General features: G+C 41.1%; 1 protein-coding gene across 1 annotated transcript in view; it reads left to right on the plus strand.

Annotated features, from left to right (window-relative positions):
- GNA11 (G protein subunit alpha 11) overlaps positions 1-22,437 on the plus strand; it is a 79,942-nt gene that overhangs the window by 51,845 nt on the left and 5,660 nt on the right. The window contains exons 3-6 of the mRNA XM_043994619.1: positions 9,590-9,744; positions 11,575-11,703; positions 13,007-13,136; positions 14,937-15,090. Of these exons, the coding sequence (XP_043850554.1) occupies positions 9,590-9,744; positions 11,575-11,703; positions 13,007-13,136; positions 14,937-15,090 (568 nt within the window). The remainder of the gene's footprint in view (positions 1-9,589; positions 9,745-11,574; positions 11,704-13,006; positions 13,137-14,936; positions 15,091-22,437) is intronic.

A 22,437-nucleotide genomic window follows, 5' to 3' on the forward strand; every position in this document is an offset into this window, starting at 1 on the left:
AAGCTAACATTTCTAGGACAGTATTAAATAATAGGGGTGATAATGGACATCCCTGTTTCACCCCTGATCTTATTGGGAAGGCCTCTAATTTATCTCCATTGCATATAATACTTGCTGATGGCTTTAGGTAGATACTGTTTATTATTCTAAGGAAAGCTCCACCTATTCCTAAACTCTCTAGTGTTTTTATTAGGAATGGGTGCTGTATTTTGTCAAAAGCTTTCTCTGCATCTATTGAGATAATCATATGATTTTGGTTTGTTTTCTTATTGATGTGGTTGATTATGTTAATAGTTTTCCTAATGTTTAACCAGCCCTGCATTCCTGGTATAAATCCCACCTGTTCATAGTGTATTATCCTGGTGATGCATACCTTCTTAATAAATAGTAGTTCTCCACCTTCCTACTCCTCCTTACACCCCTTAAAAAGTGATTGTTTATTTTAAAAGATATATACCTGGTCAGAAACATCGTCCATTCCTGGGTTTCTTTCCACCAAATAAATCTCAATGATACCTGTAATTTGAATTTACCTCTTTGCAGTAGTTAAATTGTTCTTTTTTTTTTTTTTTTAGTGAGGCAATTGAGATTAAGTGACTTGCCCAGGGTCACACAGCTAGTAAGTGTTAAGTGTCTGAGGCCGGATTTGAACTCAGGTACTCTTGACTCCAGGGCCGGTGCTCTATCCACTTCACCACCTAGCTGCCCTTCATTAGTTAAATTGCTAAAGCTATAAAGTCTGTATCTAGGCATTTGAGGTCATAAGTTTAACTCCTGGCTTCTTTCTTGGATTTATATTTCATGTGAATCCCTATCAATTGTTATTCTTTCATTGTAGCAGCTCTGTGGTATATAACTTAGTGTATAAAACTTAGGAAGTTTTTCCCCTCATTCATTCTTTATTTAAATTCTTTTGATTAGATTTGTAAGACTCCATTTGCATACATTAAAATGTTTGTTATTATGAATTTAATAAGCAACAGCAAATAAGAGCATATAAAGAATGAAAAAGTAGATTGTATATGGAATTGAACTTCTGTTATGTATAGTTTTTTCCTTCCTATCTGGGCCCCCCCATGAGGGTTAAGTGACTTGCCCAGGGTCACACAGAGTAAGTGTCAAGTGTCTGAAACCAGATTTGAACTCCAGTCCTCCTGAATCCAGGGCTGGTGCTTTATCCACTGTGCCACCTAGCTGCCCCCATCAATACTGTTTTGTTTTTGATTTTGCTTTTTAGTGAGGCAATTGGGGTTAAGTGACTTGCCCAGGGTCACACAGCTAGTAAGTGTTAAGTGTCTGAGGCTGGATTTGAACTCAGGTACTCCTGACTGCAGGGCTGGTGCTCTATCCATTGTGCCACTTAGCTGCCCCCATCAATATTGTTTTAAAAATTTTCTCCAGCTTTTTTCAGCAGCATATGAGTGGAAACAAAAGCCATGAATTGAAGGAGTAATCAATCCAAGGTTGAAGCTTGGGAGGACGTGATTGGCAATATAATAAAAGTGTGAAGAACTTGAGAACAAGACATTGTAGTGGAATCAGTTCCCCAAAGGGTCAAGATGGGGGAGGAAAGTATAGCCGGTGCAGCTGTGTGGACTGGAAAAGAACTAAGGGGTAGAAAGATTGGAGGTCATGATGAGGACAGAACAAGGTTAGAGTTGGCAAAGCTGAGGGAGAGAGGTTGAATGTCAACAGTTTGCGATCAAAGAAGGAAATTTCAGAGTTTATTAACATGGTTGAAGTGGGATAGAAGAGAGGGTCACAGGAAACGAGTAGGTTGAGGAACTGGTTGGTTACAGTGTTTGAGGGAGTGTTAATATGTATGTTGAAGTCTCCTAGTGTGAGGGCAGGAGTCGGGGAGAAGACAAAAACTGTGTGTGAGCCAGGCACTGAATTCATTGAGGAAGGAAGGAAAACGTCCTGTATATTGGTAGATAATAGCTACCAGAGTCTTGTTTGGGTGATTAGGTATGGATTGAATGAACCTCAAAGAAAGAGAGGTTAATAGGAAATGGTAGAAGGAGAGCCTTGAAGTGCTCTGGTAGTGGGGAGAGAAGAGTATTTATTTAAACTTCTCCACCTTGACCAATAAATGGGGGCTTTGAGTACAAATGCAACCACTGTTGGAAAGGGTGGCCAGCAAAATGGTCATCAGGAGGGAGTCAGAGCTTAGTGTCTAAAAGAAGGTGGAAGGACTGAGAAAGAAAGAGGTTTAAGATGAAAGCAGGTTCATTTCATTTGGGAGCAGGCATTCCAGAGAGTACAGTGGGGAGGGGTGGGTAGATCAGGAGTGAGAGTGGAGGAGAGATTGGTAATAAAGGAGTGGTTAGTGGAGGATAGAGGGTTTGAAGGTTAATAGCTGGGAGTTCAGAATTCCTGGAGTAGGGAAGCTCTAACATGATGGAACTATGTTAAATCATTCAACATCCCTCAGGGTAGAGCCCTTCTGGGGTGTCAGAAAGTAGTGTGCAAAAAAAAAGAAAAGAAAAGAAAAAGTAGTGTGCAGCTGGAGAGGGAAAAGAGGGATGAAACAACTGATGTGAAGTTGTAGGATGCCCCGGAAAGGTTCATTACAATTAGCTCATTGAATTCAGGACATGAATCAGTTTTGTCTTAGTATCTGCAGTACTTGTTACATAGCTGCTTAATAAGAAATGCTTATTGAATTGGTAGTCCCCTTATCCTATTCCTACAGCTTGCAAACCATTGCCTCCTTATCCTCAGTCTTAATGATTCAGTCTCTTTCTACTAAATTGAGAATCCCATTGACCTACCATCAGCCCTACTTTCCTGTGCCCTGCTCTTCCATTGTGTCTTCTAGAACATCTACTTTATTGTTAACACATTTTCTCCATCCTCAACTTTTTCCTCTTTTGGTCTTCTCACATCCTTTCATTCAAGAAAACTAGGCGGGGCGGCTAGGTGGCGCAGTGGATAAAGCACCGGCCCTGGATTCAGGAGTACCTGAGTTCAAATCCGGCCTCAGACACTTGACATTTACTAGCTGTGTGACCCTGGGCAAGTCACTTAACCCCCATTGCCCCGCAAAAAAAAAAAAAAGAAGAAAACTAGGCTCCTTCCTAAAGACAGTGCCATCCACTCTAGTATTGGGTTTTCCTCCTATAATCCTGACACACCAGGTGGGCATACTTCTTGCTCCTCACTGCCTCTTCTACATCCTCTTTCTGCCATTGTTAGTTACTCTTTGAGTTTTGTTCCAGAAGTTTCTGACTGATTAATCTTTTTTTTAGCTATTTTTTTTTCAGGGCAGTGAGGGTTAAGTGACTTGCCCAGGGTCACACTACTAGTAAAGCGTCATGTGTCTGAGGCTGGATTTGAACTCAGGTCCTCATGAATCCAGGGCAGGTGCTTTATCCACTGCGCCACCTAGCTGCCCCCTGTTCCAGTAGTTTCTATCTCATTTCCCAGATCTTTGTTTCAGTTATCTACTATCTCCCAGGTCACTCTCCTTTCTTTCTTAAGGAGTTTAGAACCTGGCTCACAGTCTTCCTCTTTACTTCAACCCCTATCCTCATACTTGGAGCCTTCAGCATACACAATGATGTCTCCTTAAACATCTTAGTCTCCCAGTTCATCAAATTTCTCAACTTCTATGATCTGTATCTTGACCTTATCGTGTCATACTTTCAATCTCACCATTACCTATAACTATATTATCCTCATGATCTTTAACTCTGAAATTTCTCTCTTAGACCATAACTTCTTTTTCTGTTATACTGCTCTTAAACATGTCCTTTAATTTTTCTATCCAGTTCCTTTCTCCTAGTACATCACTCCTATATTAGGTCTCATTTCCCTTTACAGTCTTTTTTTTTTTTTAACTTTTTTTTTTTTTAAGTGAGGCAATTGGGGTTAAGTGACTTGCCCAGGGTCACACAGCCAGTAAGTGTTAAGTGTCCGAGGCCGGATTTGAACTCAGGTAATCCTGACTCCAGGGCCGGTGCTCTATCCACTGCGCCACCTAGCTGCCCCTCCCTTTACAGTCTTGATCCTATAGTTGCGTGTCTGCTGTCCATGAATCTCACATCCCTTATTCTATTGCCACTTCAATTATGCCAAACTCCTGGGTTACTGCCACCATATATCTTGTCTACTTACACTTGGAACAATGGTGAACTAATATTGAAGGTGGTATAGCTGTGCCAACTGGATCCACTAAAAGTCATCTAATCTCAACTTGGCCCTCACTGCTATAGGGTAATCCTTTTATTCTTCCCTGATTGACTTACTCTTTTAAAAGATTATTTTTGCTTTTTAAATGTTTACCGATAGGTTTGGTTTTATGTGACCTTCATTTCCCAGTATACTCCTCTCTGTTCCCATCAAAGAATTATCCTCATCTCAACAAGTTCTTTACTCAACTTTTCCCTCCCTTTCAACTTTATTCTTTACTGATGGAAGCCATCTGCTGTAAATTCCAGTGGAATATAAACTCCTTGAGAGCAAGAGATCATTTGAACTTTTGTCCAGTATCCAAGAGCTCTGGCATTAGGTACTTAATAGATACTTATTCATTTGAATGAGAGTCAAATGACCCTAACCCCCATCTACACCTGTGATCATACTTCTGATGGCACATTGTAGGACCTGAGGAGCTTGAAGATCATGGAAGGATAATTCCCAATTCTCTCCTTTCCATTGATGAGCTAAAGGATCCTCTTTCCTGTGCTTTTGCTTTTTAGCTACCTAACTACATCAGCCATTGTTTTTTCTTCCTTTTCTGGAATCTCTAAAGGTATATGACTCTTTTGCTTGCTAAGAGCAAGCCTTCTACTTATACCCTTAATCCCATGACCCTCCTGCTTCTTTCAGGAGTTGTTTCAGTCCACTTGTCTAATCAAATGATGTCTTGTTGACCAGCCAGTTCATCTCTTAGATCCATTCCCTTATTTCACCTTTGCATGACTTTTACCCTAGTTTAGGGCCATCATCAATTCTGTCCTGCTGTTCTAGTAGCCCCCTGAATAGATTGTGCCTTTTCTAGTTTCTCTTCTCTCCAGTTCATCTGCCACATCCCTGCCAAGATAATCTTCCAAAGGCATAGGTCCGGCCATGTTCCCCAGTTCAGAAATCTTCAGAGTGTCTCTGTTGTTTCTAGGATAAAATACAAACTTTTTAGCCTAACATTTAAAAGATTACTTAGCCATACTATGTTCCTTCTTGTATTCTATATTCCAGTCAGACTGCGCTGCTGGCCTACTGGCCTGGTAGCTTCTCCCTGAAGTGGGCACTTCATCTTTCATCATGATGCCTTTTCTTTTTTTTCCTCTTTCTTGGTTCTTATTTTAACTTTTTTTTGGGGGGGGGGGCATGTCGCAGGGCAGTGAGGGTTAAGTAACTTGCCCAGGGTCACACTGCTAGTAAGTGTCAAATGTCTGAGGCCAGATTTGAACTCTGGTCCTCCTGAATCCAGGGCCAGTGCGTTATCCACTGTACCACCTAGCTGCCCCCTATTTTAACATTCATTTAAAAAATTTTGACTTCCAAATTCTATATCTCCCTCTAGCCTTTCCCCTACCTATTTTTTGTTTGTTTGTTTGTTTGTTTTCGGCAGTGAGGGTTAAGTGACTTGCCCAGGGTCACACAGCTAGTATCAAGTGTCTGAGGCCGGATTTGGACTCAGGTCCTCCTGAATCCAGGGCTGGTGCTTTATCCACTGTGCCACCTAGCTGCCCTATTTCCCCTACCTATTGAGAAGGCAAGCAGTATCATCCCTATTATACATGTGAAGTCATGCAAAATATATTTCTTATGTCATGTTTTTTTTGTTGTTGTTGTTTGTTTGTTTGTTTGTTTTTGGTTTTTTTTAAGTGAGGCAATTGGGGTTAAGTGACTTGCCCAGGGTCACACAGCTAGTAAGTGTTAAGTGTCTGAGGCCGGATCCAAACTCAGGTACTCCTGACTCCAGGGCCGGTGTTCTATCCACTGGGCCACCTAGCTGCCCCTATGTCATGTTTTTTTTAAAAAAACAAGAAAGTGAAAAATGCTTGTCTTCACTGAATTCAGTCGATTGAGGTTCATCAATTTTCTCTATGGTAGTAGCATTTTTCATTATGGGTCCTTTAGAATTGTCTTAGATCATTATCTTGATCAGAGTAGCTAAGTTTTTCTTAGTTGATCGGTGTTACAATATTGTTGTTAACTGTGTTGTACAAGGTTCTCCTGGTTCTGCTCACTTCATTTTGTATCAGTTCATGTAAGTATAGAAATCATCCTGCATATCAATTCTTATAATACAATAATATTCTATCACAATCATATACCACAACTTGTTCGTCCATTCTCTAATTTCCAAGTCTTTGCCACCACAAAAAGAGCTGCTATAAATATTTTTGTATGCATTTTCTACAACCTTTGCCTTTTTCTTTGATTTCTGGGATACAGACCTAGTAGTGGTATTGCTGGGTCAATGGTATGCACATTTTTATAGCTTTTTGGGCATAGCTCCAAATTGTTGTCCAGAATGGTTGGATCAGTTCACAACTCCACCAGCAGTGTATTAGTTTTTCCACATACCCTCCTTCATTTGTCATTTTCCTTTTCTTCCATATCAGCCAATCTGATAGATGTGAGGTGATACTTGGATGTATTTTACATTTGGAGGTTTCACTTTTCTCTAATTATTAATGATTTAGAGCATATTTTCATCTGAAATTTTACCTTGTCTGAAAATTGCCTGTTCATATCCTTTAACTACTTATCAATTGGGGAATAGCTCTTATTTTTAGAAATTTGGCTCAGTTCCCTATATATTTGAGAAATGAGACCTTTATCAGAGAAACTTGTAAAAATCTTTCCCACCCCCACCTCCCATTTTCTGCTTTCCTTCTAATTTTGGCTGTATTGATTGGTTTTGTTTGTGCAAACTCTTTTTTTAATTTCAGGTTATCAAAATCATCCATTTCATCTCTTGTCATCCTCTTGTTTGTTCATAAGATCTTCTCATCCATATATCTAACATAATTGTTTCTGTGTTTCCCTGATTTGCTTATGCCATTGCCCTTTATGTCTGAATCATATACCCAGTTTGACCTTATTTTGGTATGTGGTGTGAGATGTTGGTCTGCTTTACTGCTTTCCAGTTTACCAGCCGTTTTTGTTGAATGGTCAGTTCTTGTCCCAAAAACTTGGATCTTTGGGTTTATCAAACACTGCATTATAGTAATCATTTACTTCTGTATATTGTATACTGAATCTGTTCCACTGCTCAAATGGTATATGTCTTAACCAGTACCAGAGTTTTGATGATCATTGCTTTGTAGTATAGTTTGAAATCTGGTACTGTTAGGTTGCTTTCCTCACATTTTTTCCATTTGATTCCCTTGATATTTTTGATCTTTTGTTCTTCCAGTGAAGATGATGAATTTTGTTATTTTTTTCCTAGGTCTATAAAATAATTCTTTGGCAGTTTAATTGGTATGGCACTGGATAAATAAATTTTAGGTAGACATGTCATTTTTATTATATTGTCTTGGCCTGCCATGAGCAGTTAACATTTCTCTAATTGTTTAGATCTTTCTTTATTTGTGTGTAGTGTTTTATAATTGTGTTAATAAAGTTACTGGGTGTGTCTTGGTAGATAGATTCCTAAGTATTTTGTATTCTCTGCAGTTACTTCAAATGGATTTTCTCTTTCTATCTCTTCCTGCTGGACTTTATTGGTAATATATAGAAGTGCTAATGATTTAAATGGATTTATTTTATATCTTGCAACTTTGCCAAAGTTGTTGATTGAATCAGATAGTTTTCTAACTGATCCTATAGGGTTCTTTAAGTATGCCATCATATAGTCTGCAAAGAGGGTTAGTTTTGTTTCCTCATTGACTCTTCTTATCTTTCAATTTTTTTCCCCTCTTACTGCTATAGTTAGCATTTCTTTTTTTTTTTTTTTGGTGGGGCAATGGGGGTTAAGTGACTTGCCCACGGTCATACAGCTAGTAAGTGTCAAGTGTATGAGGCTGGATTTGAACTCAGGTACTCCTGAACAGGGCCAGTGCTCTATCCACTGCACCACCTGGCTGACCCCTATAGTTAGCATTTCTAATACAGTATTGAATAATAATGGGATAATGGGCTTGCTTGCTTCATCCATGATCTTATTGGAAAGGCTTCTTAAACTAGATATAGATTATAAATAATGCTGGCTCTTGGTGTTAAGAAAAGCTTCATTTACTCCTATGTTTTGTAGTGTTTTTGATAGAAATGGGTGTTATATTTTATCAAAAGCCTTTTCTGTAGATATAGTCATATGATTTTTGTTGTTTTTGTTAGTGATATGTATGGCCCATTATGCTTATAGTTTTCCTAATTAATCCAACCTCTTGATACTTTTTCACAGGCTGTGTCAGACACCTGGAATATACTCCTTTTCTACTACTTCCTATTAACATCCATATCCCACAATCTCTGTAAAGTCTTCCTTGATTTATCCACACCCTCCCCCAATTGTCAGTTCCTTTCCTCCTCAAATACTTTGTTTTTACTTCTCTTTGTAGCTGTTCTGTCTCCCTTGTAAGGTATAAGCTCTTGATGACAGGAAATAGGTTTTTTTCTTTTTTTTGTCTTTGCATTGGTAGCATCTAGCTAGCACAGTGCCTTTCCCGTACTAGATGTTTAGTAAATATTTATGCTAAATATTTGTGCCTTTAATTTAAAGACAACATACATGAAAGAGGGACCAGGTTTATTTTATGTGGCACCTGGAAGGCAAAACTAGAACTGATGAGTTGAGCTCTGGGAATACAAAGACAAAATGGAAAATAGTCTTTGCTCACACATCTTACATTCTACTGCTAGCTTACAGTGGAACAGGCTACCTTGTGAGGTGGAAAGTTTCCAAGCAGAAGACTCCGTTAGGAACCTTATAATGGGAATTCTGAAATGGGGTGGGAACTTGATCCTGGTGATGACCATCTCTGGCTCCAGCCAACATGTTTCTCTAGGGGTTAGACTAAATAACCCCTAAGTCCCTTTCAACTCAGATATTTTTGAGAAATCACATTGATCAGATTAGAATGGAGCAGGTCTAAGAAAGGAAATTGTATGTTATGTTCTCCCTAGTAAAAATTCCATCTGGTTTTGCCCAGTTTGATCAGGGCAGAAATGTCATTTAGGACTCCCTTTGGGTTTGTTTGTTGTTTTTTTTTTGGGGAAAGTGTACGTGTTTGTGAGAACAAGATTTCATATGTGCAGCAAAAAATCATCAAAACACCAAAAGGCCCTTTACCCCCAAACTTGAGCAAAAATGCCCTTCCCTATTGCTGTGCTAATTCCTGGATGTATTCATCTAACTGGAGGCATTATGGTATGCTTTTGGGAAAACCTTATTGATATAATTGCAACTAAGACTACATAGTGATGAACCTCTTCTGGCTGATGAATATTCAAGTGAAAATTGAGTGATTTTGGAAATCCTCAGTTTTTAAATTGCTTCTTTGTGTTGCTGTAGCTAGTCATGTTCACAGCTTGCCTGATGAACTGACTGTGAGATTTAATACCTGGGCAAGAAACGGGAACAAATTGGCCAGACTTAGAAACAGTTAACCCTCTCTTTTTCCTATTGCTTTAGGCCAATGCACTGCTGATTCGAGAGGTGGATGTTGAAAAGGTCACAACATTTGAGCATCAATATGTAAGTGCAATTAAGACTTTGTGGAATGACCCTGGAATCCAGGAGTGTTATGACAGGAGGCGAGAATATCAGCTCTCCGACTCAGCCAAATAGTAAGTATGGGATCTGTCTGACACTTAGTAGAAAAACAGGAACTGTGACAAGTGAAACTGTGTCTGAGTTGCAGATAGATTCTCTGTACTTGGCTGGATTTTTCTGAAAATTCAAATAATTGTCCTATTTTCTTTCTGTTAGAATAGGCTCTTGCCACATTAGGACAGCCCCCAATCAGGTCTTGTCTCTGTTTTGTTTGTAGAATGACCAGAACAGGTCAGTTCCTGCAAGACTCCCAAAGGGATGGGAAGGTTGGAATTTAGGGTTTTATTGTTAGCCTATCACTTTCCAAAATAAAATATTACAACCTAGGGAGTGCCTATATAAGTTGGTGGTTACTAATATGGCAGAGTGAGAGAGTGAGTGAGTGTGTGTGTGTGTGTGTGTGTGTGTGTGTACACACATGCTTATGTGTTCTTAAATACAGACAGTCTGGCTTTTTCCTGAGACTGGTCAACTAGGTATCTCGAGGATTCCCAGCATTCCCCTTGGTTCCTTCTCCCAGCTGCCTCTGTTGGAGATAGTAGGTGGCTTTGACTATAGGATAGACACCTGGCACCAGTTCCTTTGGAAGTTATTCCAACTGACTCTTGTCCACTGGTGGCCAAGTGAGAACATCTGCTGGAGAAGCCAAATTGGAGAGCAACAAGCTGATCACTTTGACCATCCTTCAGATCGTTGCATGTTTCTGTATTAGTCTAGTTGGTAAATTGTATTGTCTTAGATGCTATGGGTCTTTCTTCATATGGGGAAATAAGAGGATTGACTTATTTGAAGTGATACTCATGTGCTTTGAAAGGCCTCAGCTCCAGGAGCGAACAAATTTTGTTTTGTTTTTTTTTTTCTTTCTCTGAGATTTTCTCACTCTGTATGGCTCCAAAACCCCAGTAATTTCCTAGAGCCACTGTTATTTTCCTCCTGCCAGTTCTGTCCTCAGAAAAGTCTCTTATAGGAAGAGAGAAGGAATGAATGTGTATATTTATTCTCCTTCTATTTCTCATTTAGTTAAAAATATTTAGGAAGCAGAGAGTTTATAGCTTAGCAGAGAGATGAAATAAAGCACTGTGTGAGCTTACAAGAGAGAAGGATCATTGCTAGCAGGGAAGAAAAAGACTAGGTTTTGTTGAGGAGGTAGCACCTGAGTCAGGCCCTAAAGGACAGGCTTTCATCAGGTGGAGATGGATAACAGAGCTGCAGGATCCCAAGAATGTGGAATTGGTGTGAGTAGAGGGAAGTGTGAAGTTGTGTAACAGGGACAGCAAAGAGTCTAGTTTGGATGTTGTGTAGAGCACATGGTGGCAAGGAGGGTAAGAGAGAAACAGAAAGGTAGGGAGTGCCTAGATGGTGGGTGATCCAGAATGCTGGACTCGAGAATTTGGACCTTCTCCTTTAAGCACTAGGGAGCTAGTGAAGGCTTTAACAGCGCTTTAAGGAAGAGTGATTTGTCAGTACATAAAAGGGGAGATGGTGGCAGGAAGGAGGGTCAATAAGCTGCTGTAGTAGTCTGTTGGGTTGTAGTGAGGATCTGTATGGATTAATAGCTGTGGGAATAGAAAGAGAGAGGTAGAATGATGAATCTTAGTGATTGGATATGAGATACAGGGAAAAGTGTTTAAGGAAATGACTGGATTTTTGAACCTGGGAGACTGGAGGTACATTGGTGCTGTCCATAAAACAGGCTCCCATTTCTGATGGCACAACTTGGGCTTCATGGAGCATTGAAAGTCATAGGAGGATAACTCTCCTCTCCTCCTTCCTGATTTCTTTATGTAGCTGACCTTTTAAAGGATCCTTCTTCCTGTGCTTTTGTGTTTCGTTTTGTTTTTTAGCTACCTAACTGATGTTGACCGTATTGCCACCACTGGGTACTTACCCACCCAACAGGATGTGCTGCGGGTTCGAGTTCCCACAACTGGGATCATAGAATACCCTTTCGACCTGGAGAATATCATCTTCAGGTACCTAGATCCCACTTGCTGTGTGGGTTGGCAGTGCTTGGGTTGAACTTTGTACAGGGTTCTTCCAGAGTCTGGTGAAGGGACTACCTCTAGACTTAGAACTGCAGGGCTGTGATCATCCCAGCCTAAGTAAGATCAGCTAGACTTTAAAGGGGAAGGCTGGGCTGGGTCTTGGTCAGTGCCCAGCAAATACTTTTCTTCCCCTTGCCTGTTGCCCACGGAAATGTTGACTGGGGAGTTTGAACTGAGTTTACTTGCTACTCAGGGGCAGTGCCCCCAGTTTTAGGGAATGGAACAAAAGATCTCTTGTGGAATAGAGCCAGGCCCTTTGACCTAACTTTCAGGTGACCCACAGACCAGCTCCTCTTAAAATGGCTTCTCCTTGCTCCCTCACTCCAAGTGTTCCTTTTTACTACCAGTTCTGTGTGATTGATGCCTCTTCATGGCTAGTTATCTCAACCTGGCCACATGTCCCTCCAGGGGGCTCAGCTGCTGGGACAGTAGACATCCATCACTATGTAGCTCTTGATGTATTTCTACTCACAGCTTTGGAGCATAGGACCCAGTAGAGAACTTTAATGTAGGGAAGCTTAATGAAATTTGTTGAGACTACTTTCAAAAACGTTTTCTCTTTGGGTCCAGGGCTCCAATACATCACTATGACATAGACTAACTAGCTAGGGGAAATTGTTAAGTAGTTGTAGAGCCTGTGACCTGAACTTGGTGCTTCCTTTATTAACCTTTTTACAGACTATGAGTAAGTAATGGGATTCTAGAAAGTGTGTGGTAGAGGCCCAGGTCTGCTATTGCTATAACCCAGTGTCTGGGTGCCATTATTACGAGGGTCTTCACTTGGGCTGCATAGAGGGAACAGTGTTATTAAACTGGTTCCCTTCCTTTAAGGTAGCACAGCAGTGTTGAGTGCCACCCTTTGGGGAGGAGCCCATTCAGCCTTTACAGTGGATTAGCTTGGGTGCTTGATGTAATTGACCAGGCACTTACTCTGAGTTCCCTAAATCAGAATTCTAGAATTCAAAGTGCTTTCAAAGGACATCTAATCCCACCTCTTCCCTCTCCAGGGTCCTGGGCACTTAGTCACCTAGCCTTTGCTTGAATAGCTCTTACCTCTGCCGGACCAATATTCAAGGAACATTTACTTTCTTCTTTGGGAGATAGCATGCCAATTATTGATCTGAACTGTTGTTAAGAGGATACCCCATTGTTCATGGATTCACAATGGGAAGACATAGGGACCTTCCCTGAAGTTACTGATCACTCCAGCCTGTGTTTTTTCCCTTCTCAGAATGGTGGATGTTGGTGGACAGAGATCAGAGCGAAGGAAGTGGATACACTGCTTTGAAAATGTGACGTCCATCATGTTTTTAGTTGCTCTTAGTGAATATGACCAAGTTCTAGTGGAGTCTGATAATGAGGTAGGTGAGCCTTTGGAACAAGGGAATAGGGGTAGGGAGAGGGCAAGGTAGAGAACTCTAGCCCTTCACAGTAACTTATATTTACAAAGGAAAATGGAATTGGAAGAGTTCTTAAATAATATGTGTAATCTCTGCCTTTATATATTACAAACTCTTTTCCTTCCATTAACCTTGTGGGTGGGGAACAAATAGTGAAAGTCATATTCTCCCTATTCATGGATACGTGGAAAACTTGAGACTGAGAGGTAACATGACTTAACCCAAACACATGGCTAGTAAACAGCAGATTAAAACCTAGGTCTCCTGAAATGAGATTTGCACTTTTCCCACTAAACCAGGGATTCTTTTTTTTTTTAATTAATAAAGTATTTTTTTTTTTCCCGTTACATGTAAAGATAGTTCTCAACTTTTGTTTATATAGGCTTTCTAATTTCAGATTTTTCTCCCCCCGACAGCAGGTAATCTGATATAGGTTATATATATGTATGTATGTATATACACATAATCACATTAATCCTATTTCTGCATTAGTCATGTTATAAGAGAAGAATCAGAGCAATGATGAAAAACCTCAAAATAGAAAAAACAACAGCACCAAAACCAAAACAAATAGTATGGTTCATTCAGCATCTATACTCCACAGTTCTTTTTTTTTTTTTTTCTTGGATTTGGAGATCCTCTTCTCTCATGAGTTCTCTGGAACTCTTCTGTGCCGTTGCATTGGTGAGAAGAATATAGTCCATCACAGTAGATCAACACTCAATGTTGATGATACTGTGTACAATGTTCTTCTGGTTCTGCTCATCTCACTCATCATCAGCCCACACAAGACCCTCCAGTAAACCAGGGATTCTTAACATAGGGTCTGCAAAAAATTTTTTAAAATATATTTTGATTACTAGATTTTAATATAATTGCTTTTCTGTGTAATCCTATAAATTTTATTTATGCATTTAAAAACATTCTGAGAGGGAGTTCATAGGTTTCAAGGAGTTTGGGACAGAAAAGGTTAAGACACTCTCTAAAACTAAAACTCCAATGTCTTTACAGATCCCAGAGGTGGTGAATTTTGAGAAATAAACCCCACTCTGTTCATTACTTTTTCCATTTGGGTTCAAACACCTAGAAAAAGAGGGTGTAGGACTAAGTAATTTGTCCTTGTGAGAATGCAGGATTTGTAGAGTATTATGAAATCTTTCTGAGAGCAGTGTTACTTTCTTTGTAAATGTGGGTGGATTTGTAGTTTTTCTTGCCCTTGGGAGGAAAGAGCTATCAGATTGATAAATTCCTTGAGGCTGCTTAACTTGCTCTGACTGATCCTCATGCTGCCTCACTTACTTTCCCTGGTCTTGAGATGGCTCTCTGGGTGACCAGTAGCTCTAGCAATTCTGCTGTTAACTTATGAAAACCAGGAAATAGGTTTTCATTCCTGTGAGCATGTTTTAGAGCTCTGGTTTGTCCATGAGCTGTGGCAGTAGTTGGGGACATGGACTGGAAAAAACGTGCTGATGGGAGGTTAGCTGTCAGCTTGGATGCTTCCTCTTCTGTGGGCTTATCATTAGGAGCTCCCTAAGAACAGAGGGAGACCTTTGTGGCTGAGTTTATATATAGGTGACCAAGGGATTGACCTTTACCCCTCTATTAAAATGTTTCTAAAGTTAGTCAATCACCAGGCATTTATTAGGTGCCTACTCTGTGGCAAGCACTATGCTAAGTACCGGGAATACAAAGAAAAGCCAAAAGAAAAGTTCCTTTAACAAAGTGTGTTCTTCCTTCTCCTCTTTTCGCCTTTCCTGGTAGAACCGAATGGAGGAGAGTAAAGCCCTTTTTCGGACCATCATCACTTATCCCTGGTTCCAGAACTCCTCAGTCATCCTCTTCCTCAACAAGAAGGATCTGCTGGAAGATAAGATCTTGTACTCCCACCTGGTGGACTATTTCCCAGAGTTTGATGGTGAGACTCTAATGGGGAGATTTTCTTGTAAAATAGAGAATTTATTAGGAGAGGAATATATGGCTGGGAAACAGTTCACCTTGGTGACTGTCCCACTGGAGTAAAAGACCTGTCTTTTGTATCTTCTTTTTTTTGGGGGGAGGGGGGGAATGAGGGTTAAGTGACTTACCCAGGGTCACACAGCTAGTAAGTGTCTTTTGTATCTTTACAAAACAAAAGAGAGGGAAGGGCATTACAAAGAACTGGGAGGGAAATGCAACAACCGGGAGGGGGTTTTGGAATAATGGGGCATCAGTAAGCTATGCAGCACCTATCCATATCTTGCATATCAGTGTACCAGGGTACTCCTGAGGTGGGAGACAGAGCTGCCCCTCCACCAGGAGAGTTCAAGGATTCCTTGGCGGGGAGGGGTGGTTTGGGATCTTTAGGTTTCTTGGGGTCCCACTGCATTCCCATAACATATCCCCCTCTGTTTCTGGGGAGAAAGGGGCGAAGGTCCATCTTCTGTAGCTTTTTCAAGGCCAAAGAATGGGGTGTAGAGATGTTCCTGTCTTAAAGGAGAGAGGGAGTAGAGAGTTTGGTGGGCGCAGTCCAAGGGTTACGGGGGCATTGCTGTGGCTTTGGTCAAAGTTTTAAACCTAGAAGCAACTAAAGAAGTGACAGTGTTACAAATACAAGGTCCATACAGTAAGGTGATAGGTATGAAGATAGCCAGGAAGTCCAGGATTGAGAGCTGGAGAACGATTGGCTGTCAGTGTCTGCCATGGCACACGTGCAGCACTAAGGACTCTTTCAGCAGCAAGTAAACAGTCTAAGGCTATCCAATTGTTACCACATTGGCCAAAGAATGGAGGGACTATTGGAGGTCCTCAAGGCCCAAAGCCTTTTCATTAGAAATATTTTCTTCCTTTTTTTTTGGCCGGGCAGTGGGGGTTAAGTGACTTGCCCAGGGTCACACAGCTAATAAGTGTCAAGTGTCTGAGGCCGGATTTGAACTCAGGTACTCCTGAATCCAGGGCCGGTGCTTTATCCACTGTGCCATCTAGCTGCCCCAGAAATATTTTCAATTGCTAAGGTCAGATTAGTCAGGGTCACCTCATGTTCTAGGTACCCCACAAAGGAATGGAAAGGACCACAGTTTTACGGATCCACAACAGGAAATTATCCCAAGACCCCCTTTCCCCAGGAGGAAGAGGGCTCAGAGGATTCTGACATTAGGATCTGACATTAGGGATACATTAGGATCTATAAAAGCCAAGGTGCACTGGCCATAATTGATGCCAATGCTGAGGCAAGAAGTGGTTAGGGCCATAGACATAAAAGCTTCCTCAGGAGACCATCCTGGTGCAAAGAATGGTCTCTCTGCCCAAGATGCCATGGGTGTTGTATAACGACCACAAACAAACCTATATGCTGGAGGAGCCAGATAGGCTGCTTGGTTGACCTTAATATTGGAATAACATTAGCCCCCTATTCAGAAGAATTGTTGCAGGAGATGTGTACCAGGTCTGAGGCCTGCCTGCAATAGTGTGTTTCCTTGAAACTGCAGGGATATGACCTGGAAGCATTAAGGCTGAGAGCTAGGGGCCAAGAGTTCTCTTCACAGAGGGGCCTGCCTTAGTTACTACTTCTCTTAGGTGGGATGGTTCAGGCTAATGGGAAGATTTTAAAGGGGAAGGGTTCATTGGGCTTATCATGCAAGTAGAAAAATCCTCTTGCCAAGACTGGCTTTCCCTTTGACCCTGAGTAAAAGTTGTGCTTTCTAGAGCAAACACTGCCCTGGCTGAGCTTCCTCCTGAAGCCTCTTGGGGAAACAGTGATGCCATCTGGCATCAGTTGATTGTTAAATGGAAGGATGTGATAGAGACACATTGATCTGACTGACCTCAGGCAACTTGAAATAGGAATGTACATTAGGTGGAGGATGGCAGGCTGGCCAGAGAGATGGGATGAGTTGCCTGGGTTGTATCAGTTCTGCCAGTTTGGGGGCAGACAGGTGGGGATGGGGCCAGTGGGCAGAAGGGGCAATATAGCAGTGAGAGCTCCCTCTGCTGGCTGCTGTCAGCCAGCTCCAAGGCCATCAGGCATTTTGTCAGTCAGGGAGTGCCAGGTTTGGTGTGCAAGTGAATTCCTATCACTCAGTACTCTGCCTGCTTCCATAAGGGAGAAAATAGCTTGATTCATTGTGGACGAGAGGGTGTCATCAATGTGCAGCCCTCCAGGAGCATATGAGAGGGGAAGAGAGTGTCCAGTGGCAGAGAGATGGCACCAGTCTTCTCATTGTCCATTGCTTTTGAATCTCTCCATAAACCGTCTTTTTAAAATTTAAAAAAAAAATTTTTTTTAAACCAACACTAAGAATCGGTGAAAAGGAGAGGCCAGCATGTTCTTAGCCTTTCTCTTATCAGGGGATCTGGTAACTGAATAGGGAGCTCACCCATGAGCATTTGGAAAGTGAGAGAAAAGAAGCAAAGATGGAGTGCTAATTACAATGTCAGGAGCTGGCTTTGGATCACTGCTGCCTCATCCTGTGTGCATCTGCTCAGGAATGTGAAATCCAGTTCTGCTGAGAAGAACTGACTTGGTTCTAGACAGATGTCTTGGTTCCCTTCTCTTCCAGGCAAACTGCCTTGATGTGGTGTAAAAGCAGCGTGAAGGGTTTACAGGCATAATGTAGCATGGGGTTAGATAATTAGAATAACAACAATACCTAATGTTTCCCTTTTGAAACACTTTTTAAAAAACTCATAAATTGCTTAATCACTTAACTCCCCTCTGAGGCTGGGAATACTGACTCTCTGGCCTTTTTTTTTGAGATACAGAAGGAGAGAGTGGCTGAACATTTCTCAGCCTTGTTCTCTGAGTAGGACCATCTTCCTTAATGAAAGCTCTGTGACATGAAGTTCAACCGGGTGACGGTGCTTAATTTTTTATTGTCCCTTTAAGATAGATTTTTTAATTGATATCACTTGGATTTACATCACCTTCATTTCTGTATATATTCTTCACTTCTCTTCACATTCTCCTAGAAGTAGAAGAGAAAAAGCTGAATATGGGAGCCCATCCAAACAGCCCCAGTAGTATGTGCAGTGCACCCCCACACTTGAGACTCTAGAAGCCCCTACAGAGCAGGGAGAGAGGGGTAGGTTTTCAGCTTTTCTCCAGGGCCCATTTTGGCCATTAGAATTATACACATGCTTGATATTATTGTTATCGTTGTTTTTGTTTGTTATTGTTATTAGAACCAAGAAAACAGGTTTTGTAATCTTGTGACCAACCTGTCACCTCTCAAGTTGAACGAATGTTTATCAAGTACCTGCTTTCTCCCAAGCACTTGGCTTGGTTCTGGGCATACAAAGACAAAATGCTTATAAACAGTTCCTGGCTTCAAAGTGTGTATGTTCTTTTCTGAGGTTGAGACTGTCCAACAAGCTAGTGGTAAACCAGCACTCTGGAGGGAAGACCCGTTTTTACTTGTACTTTTCAGTATGCATGTCGCCTTTGTCCTTTTTTTTTTTTTTTTTTTTTTTGGTGAGGCCATTGGGGTTAAGTGACTTGCCCAGGGTCACACAGCTAGTAAGTGTCAAGTGTCTGAGGTTGGATTTGAACTCAGGTCCTCCTGAATCCAGGGCCAGTGCTCTATCCACTGTGCCACCTAGCTGCCCCCCTGCCCTTCTTTCTTAACCCACCATCTCCATTTCTGCTCTGAGGCCAAACCCCACTGTTCCATGTTGCTCAGAGAATTTGACCTGACAGTGAGTTTCTTGTTCCCTTGGAGTCTCTTGCCACCTGGTGGCAGGAGTGAAAGGAACTTTCTCTTTTGTCTGACGAATGTGATCAGACTTGTGTTGTAACAGGATAGTGGTAGCTTCAGCTTCTAGCTTGAGAAGTGAGGCCTTTTGTGTATTGTTCAGTGGCGTTAGATCTTATTTGCTCGGGCACACATGCTGCTTTTCCTTTCTGAAACTTCAGAGAATCACAGAAAACCAGAGTTGCAGGGGATCTCAGAGACCATCTAGTCTAATGCTGTCTGAACAACAACCCCCTACCATGTACTCAACACGGGGTCAGCCAGACTTTGCTGAAGATCTCTAATGAGGGAGATTCCCTCCTAAGGGAGTCTCTTCTTCTTGAGCTTCACTCTAATTATTGGGAGGCTTCATCCTGACTTCCAGTGTAAATTTACAGCTTCTATATTTTGCTCTTCCTCCTGCTTTCTGGGATCAAGAAGAGAAAGTCCAGTTTCTCTTGCAAGTGGCAACCCTTCACATGTATGAAAGCAGTTGGTAATGTCTCCCCTTGGCCTTCTCTTTTCCACGCTAACCTTCCCCAGTTCCTTCAAACCATCCTTATATGATTTGGTCTTTGCCACCCTCCTTGTCCTCCTCTGGACCCTCTCAAACTTAGCAACATTCTTCTAAAATGGGTAACTAAGATGTGGTCTGGTCAGAGCAGAATAAGGTGGCACTGGCACTGTAGTAGTGTAGTCAGAGATATTCTGTTCTTTCTCAATGTGGGATAAAATCTCATTAGCTTTTTTGGCTTCCATGTTATATTATTGACTTAACATTTTCAGAAATTGCTTCTTACCACACCTTCTCTACCTTTAGTTGTTAAGTTGATCTTTTGAATCTGAGTGTGAGACTTTACATTTATTCCTATGAAACTTCTTCCTGTTGATTTTTGTCCCAGTGTTCTAGTCCATCAAAAGCTTTTGGGATCCTGATTCTGTCACCCAGTGTGTTAGCTGTCTCTTCTCACTTCTGCCAGTGCATGCCATCTAGGCCTTTATCTAAGTCATTGACAAAAATGTTCTATAGCACAAGGCCTGGCTCAGATCCCTGGGGTACTTCATTGGAGACCTTCCAAGTTGACATCAAACATAAACCATTACTATTCTTTGGCTCTAGACATTCCACCAGTTCCAAATCTATCTAATTGTTTAGTTATCTAGTCCACAAAATATCTTCCACAAGAATAGCATGAAAGATTTTGTCATGGGCTTTGCTAATGTTTAGGTTAAAACACACACACACACACACACACACACACACACACACACACACACACACACACACACACACACACACACACATACTCACAAGTTCCTCTATCTACCTGTCCAACAACTGTTTCCAAAAAAGAAAAAGGTTTGTTTTGTATGACCCCTTCTTGATGAAGACATGCTGAATCTTTTTTTTTTTTGGTGAGGCCATTGGGGTTAAGTGACTTGCCCAGGGTCACACAGCTAGTAAGTGTTAAGTGTCTGAGGCAGATTTGAACTCAGGTTCTCCTGACTCCAGGGCCAGTGTGCTATCCGCTGTGCCACCTAGCTTCCCCATCTATTATTGATTAAAAAAATTTTTTTTTGGACATGCTGAATCTTATTGATCCCTGCTTCCTTTTATTAAGCTGTTCATTAGCCTTCCTTTTTAGTAATATGTTTCAGAATTTTTCCAGAAATCAAAGCAAGTTGATTGACTTAAAGTTTGCAGACTCTGTCTTGTTCCCCTTTTTGAAAACTGGGACATTTGCCCAGTACTGTGATATCTCTGGCTCTCTAAAGCTTTTCAGAAGTCACAGTGACAGTGCAGTCATCATATCAGTTCTGTCAGCCCCCAAGGATGTGGTTCCTCCGCTGCTAAGAACTTAGAGAAAACTTCTCATTTGTCATCTTTGTGCCTTTGTACATACTTTCATGGAGCTGTTTTTAATTTTTACCTGTTAGATTCCTCATGCTTCTTTCCAAGCTCAGAGTAAGTGTGTTTCTCATGAATGAGTTCCAACCTCATTCCTTCATTTATTGGTGCCCTCCTGCAATTTTTTTGAATTTATTTTGTAATTAATTATCTGTGTATTTGTCCATGTTTCCTCCTGCCCCTCTCCCCATGTATTTTAAACTCCTTGAGGACAGGGACTGGTTTTGGGGGAGTCTTTGTATATAAATGCCTGGCCGAGGCCCTGTCCTATTAAGTGTTTATTATATTTTATTGGTGAAGCAACGAAGGATAAGTGACTTGCCCAGGGTCACACAGCTAGTGAGTGTCAAGTGTCTGAGGCTGTACTTGAACTCAAGTCCTCCTGAATCCAGGGCCAGTGCTTTATCCACTGCACCACCTAGCTGCCCCCCTATAAAGTGTTTATTAAATGCTTATTGGATAAATTAAAGACAGATGTTCTCTTAATATTTACTTTTTTCTTGGATTCCTATTGCTGTTTTATTCTGTCTTTTCTCGTGCAAAGTATTTTTCTTGGAAGACAAAACAAACACAGTAAGAGTTATGCAACCTAGCCTTTTATTTCTCATGTGTTATCACTGTCCTATCCAGATTGAGCCATGTTCTTTTTCCTTTTCTAATTTTCTTTTCTCGAGGATACCTAAAATACTCCCATCCCCCAACTAACAAAGCTATTTTCTCTTCCTCCTACCCCCTTCTCCCACTAGACAAAGAAAAACCTAGCAAAACCCCTTTAGCAAATACACATGGCCAAGCAAAACAAATACCGGCTTTGGCCAAGTCCAGAAATGCCTGTCTCCTTTTGTACCTTGAGTCCATTACTCCTCTGTCAGGAGGGGAGAGATATTCTGTCATTGGTCCTCCTGCCAGCTTTTAGTTCTTCTAACTCTACTCTGTTGGGACCATAGTACACTTTGGTGTTCATCCTTGTTACCTGGCTTTGCTTCCAACTTCTGTCCATACTTTTTCAGAATCTATGTTTTTGGAAATTCCTTGTTCATCTATATCATTGTCTTTAAACAACTCCCCCTTTTCTTCCTCGTTGGAATTTTTTCTATTCATCCTCAAAATTTGATTCATGAGAGCTTCTTTATCCCTTCTGACCTGAATTTCTTTGTAAAATCTGAGTCCATGAGATCCAACTTATTTTCTCTCTCAGCCCATTGAACTTTTAACTCCCCAAGGCTGTCCTGCTTTCCTTCTTTTTCACAAATTCTAAGATGGAATGGTCACTTCTTCTCAAAATTCTCATCATTTCTACCCAGTAACTAATTTTTCCTCATGAAATCAGATTTAGAATGTAATTTTCTCTTGTTGGTTCTTTTACTTTTTTAAGGGTGAAATTAATTAATGCAGATCAATTTTATTACCTACTTTATTGTGGGGGGAGATTACTCTCCTGCTGTTGACATTTCCCATCATTTCTAAATCATGCCTTTGTGCCAATCTTATAATTTGTTTCCCAAATCCTTCATATAATTCTTAGTTCTAGCTGGGTGGTCTCTGATATACTACAGTGATACAATTGCTTCTGCTTTTGCATCCATTGAGCTTTGCTCAATGCCCTTGGATTTCGTTATACAGAATATCTTCCTGTTATATGGTACTA

Source organism: Dromiciops gliroides, chromosome 1 (assembly GCF_019393635.1).
Source record: "Dromiciops gliroides isolate mDroGli1 chromosome 1, mDroGli1.pri, whole genome shotgun sequence".
Lineage (NCBI taxonomy): Eukaryota > Metazoa > Chordata > Mammalia > Microbiotheria > Microbiotheriidae > Dromiciops > Dromiciops gliroides.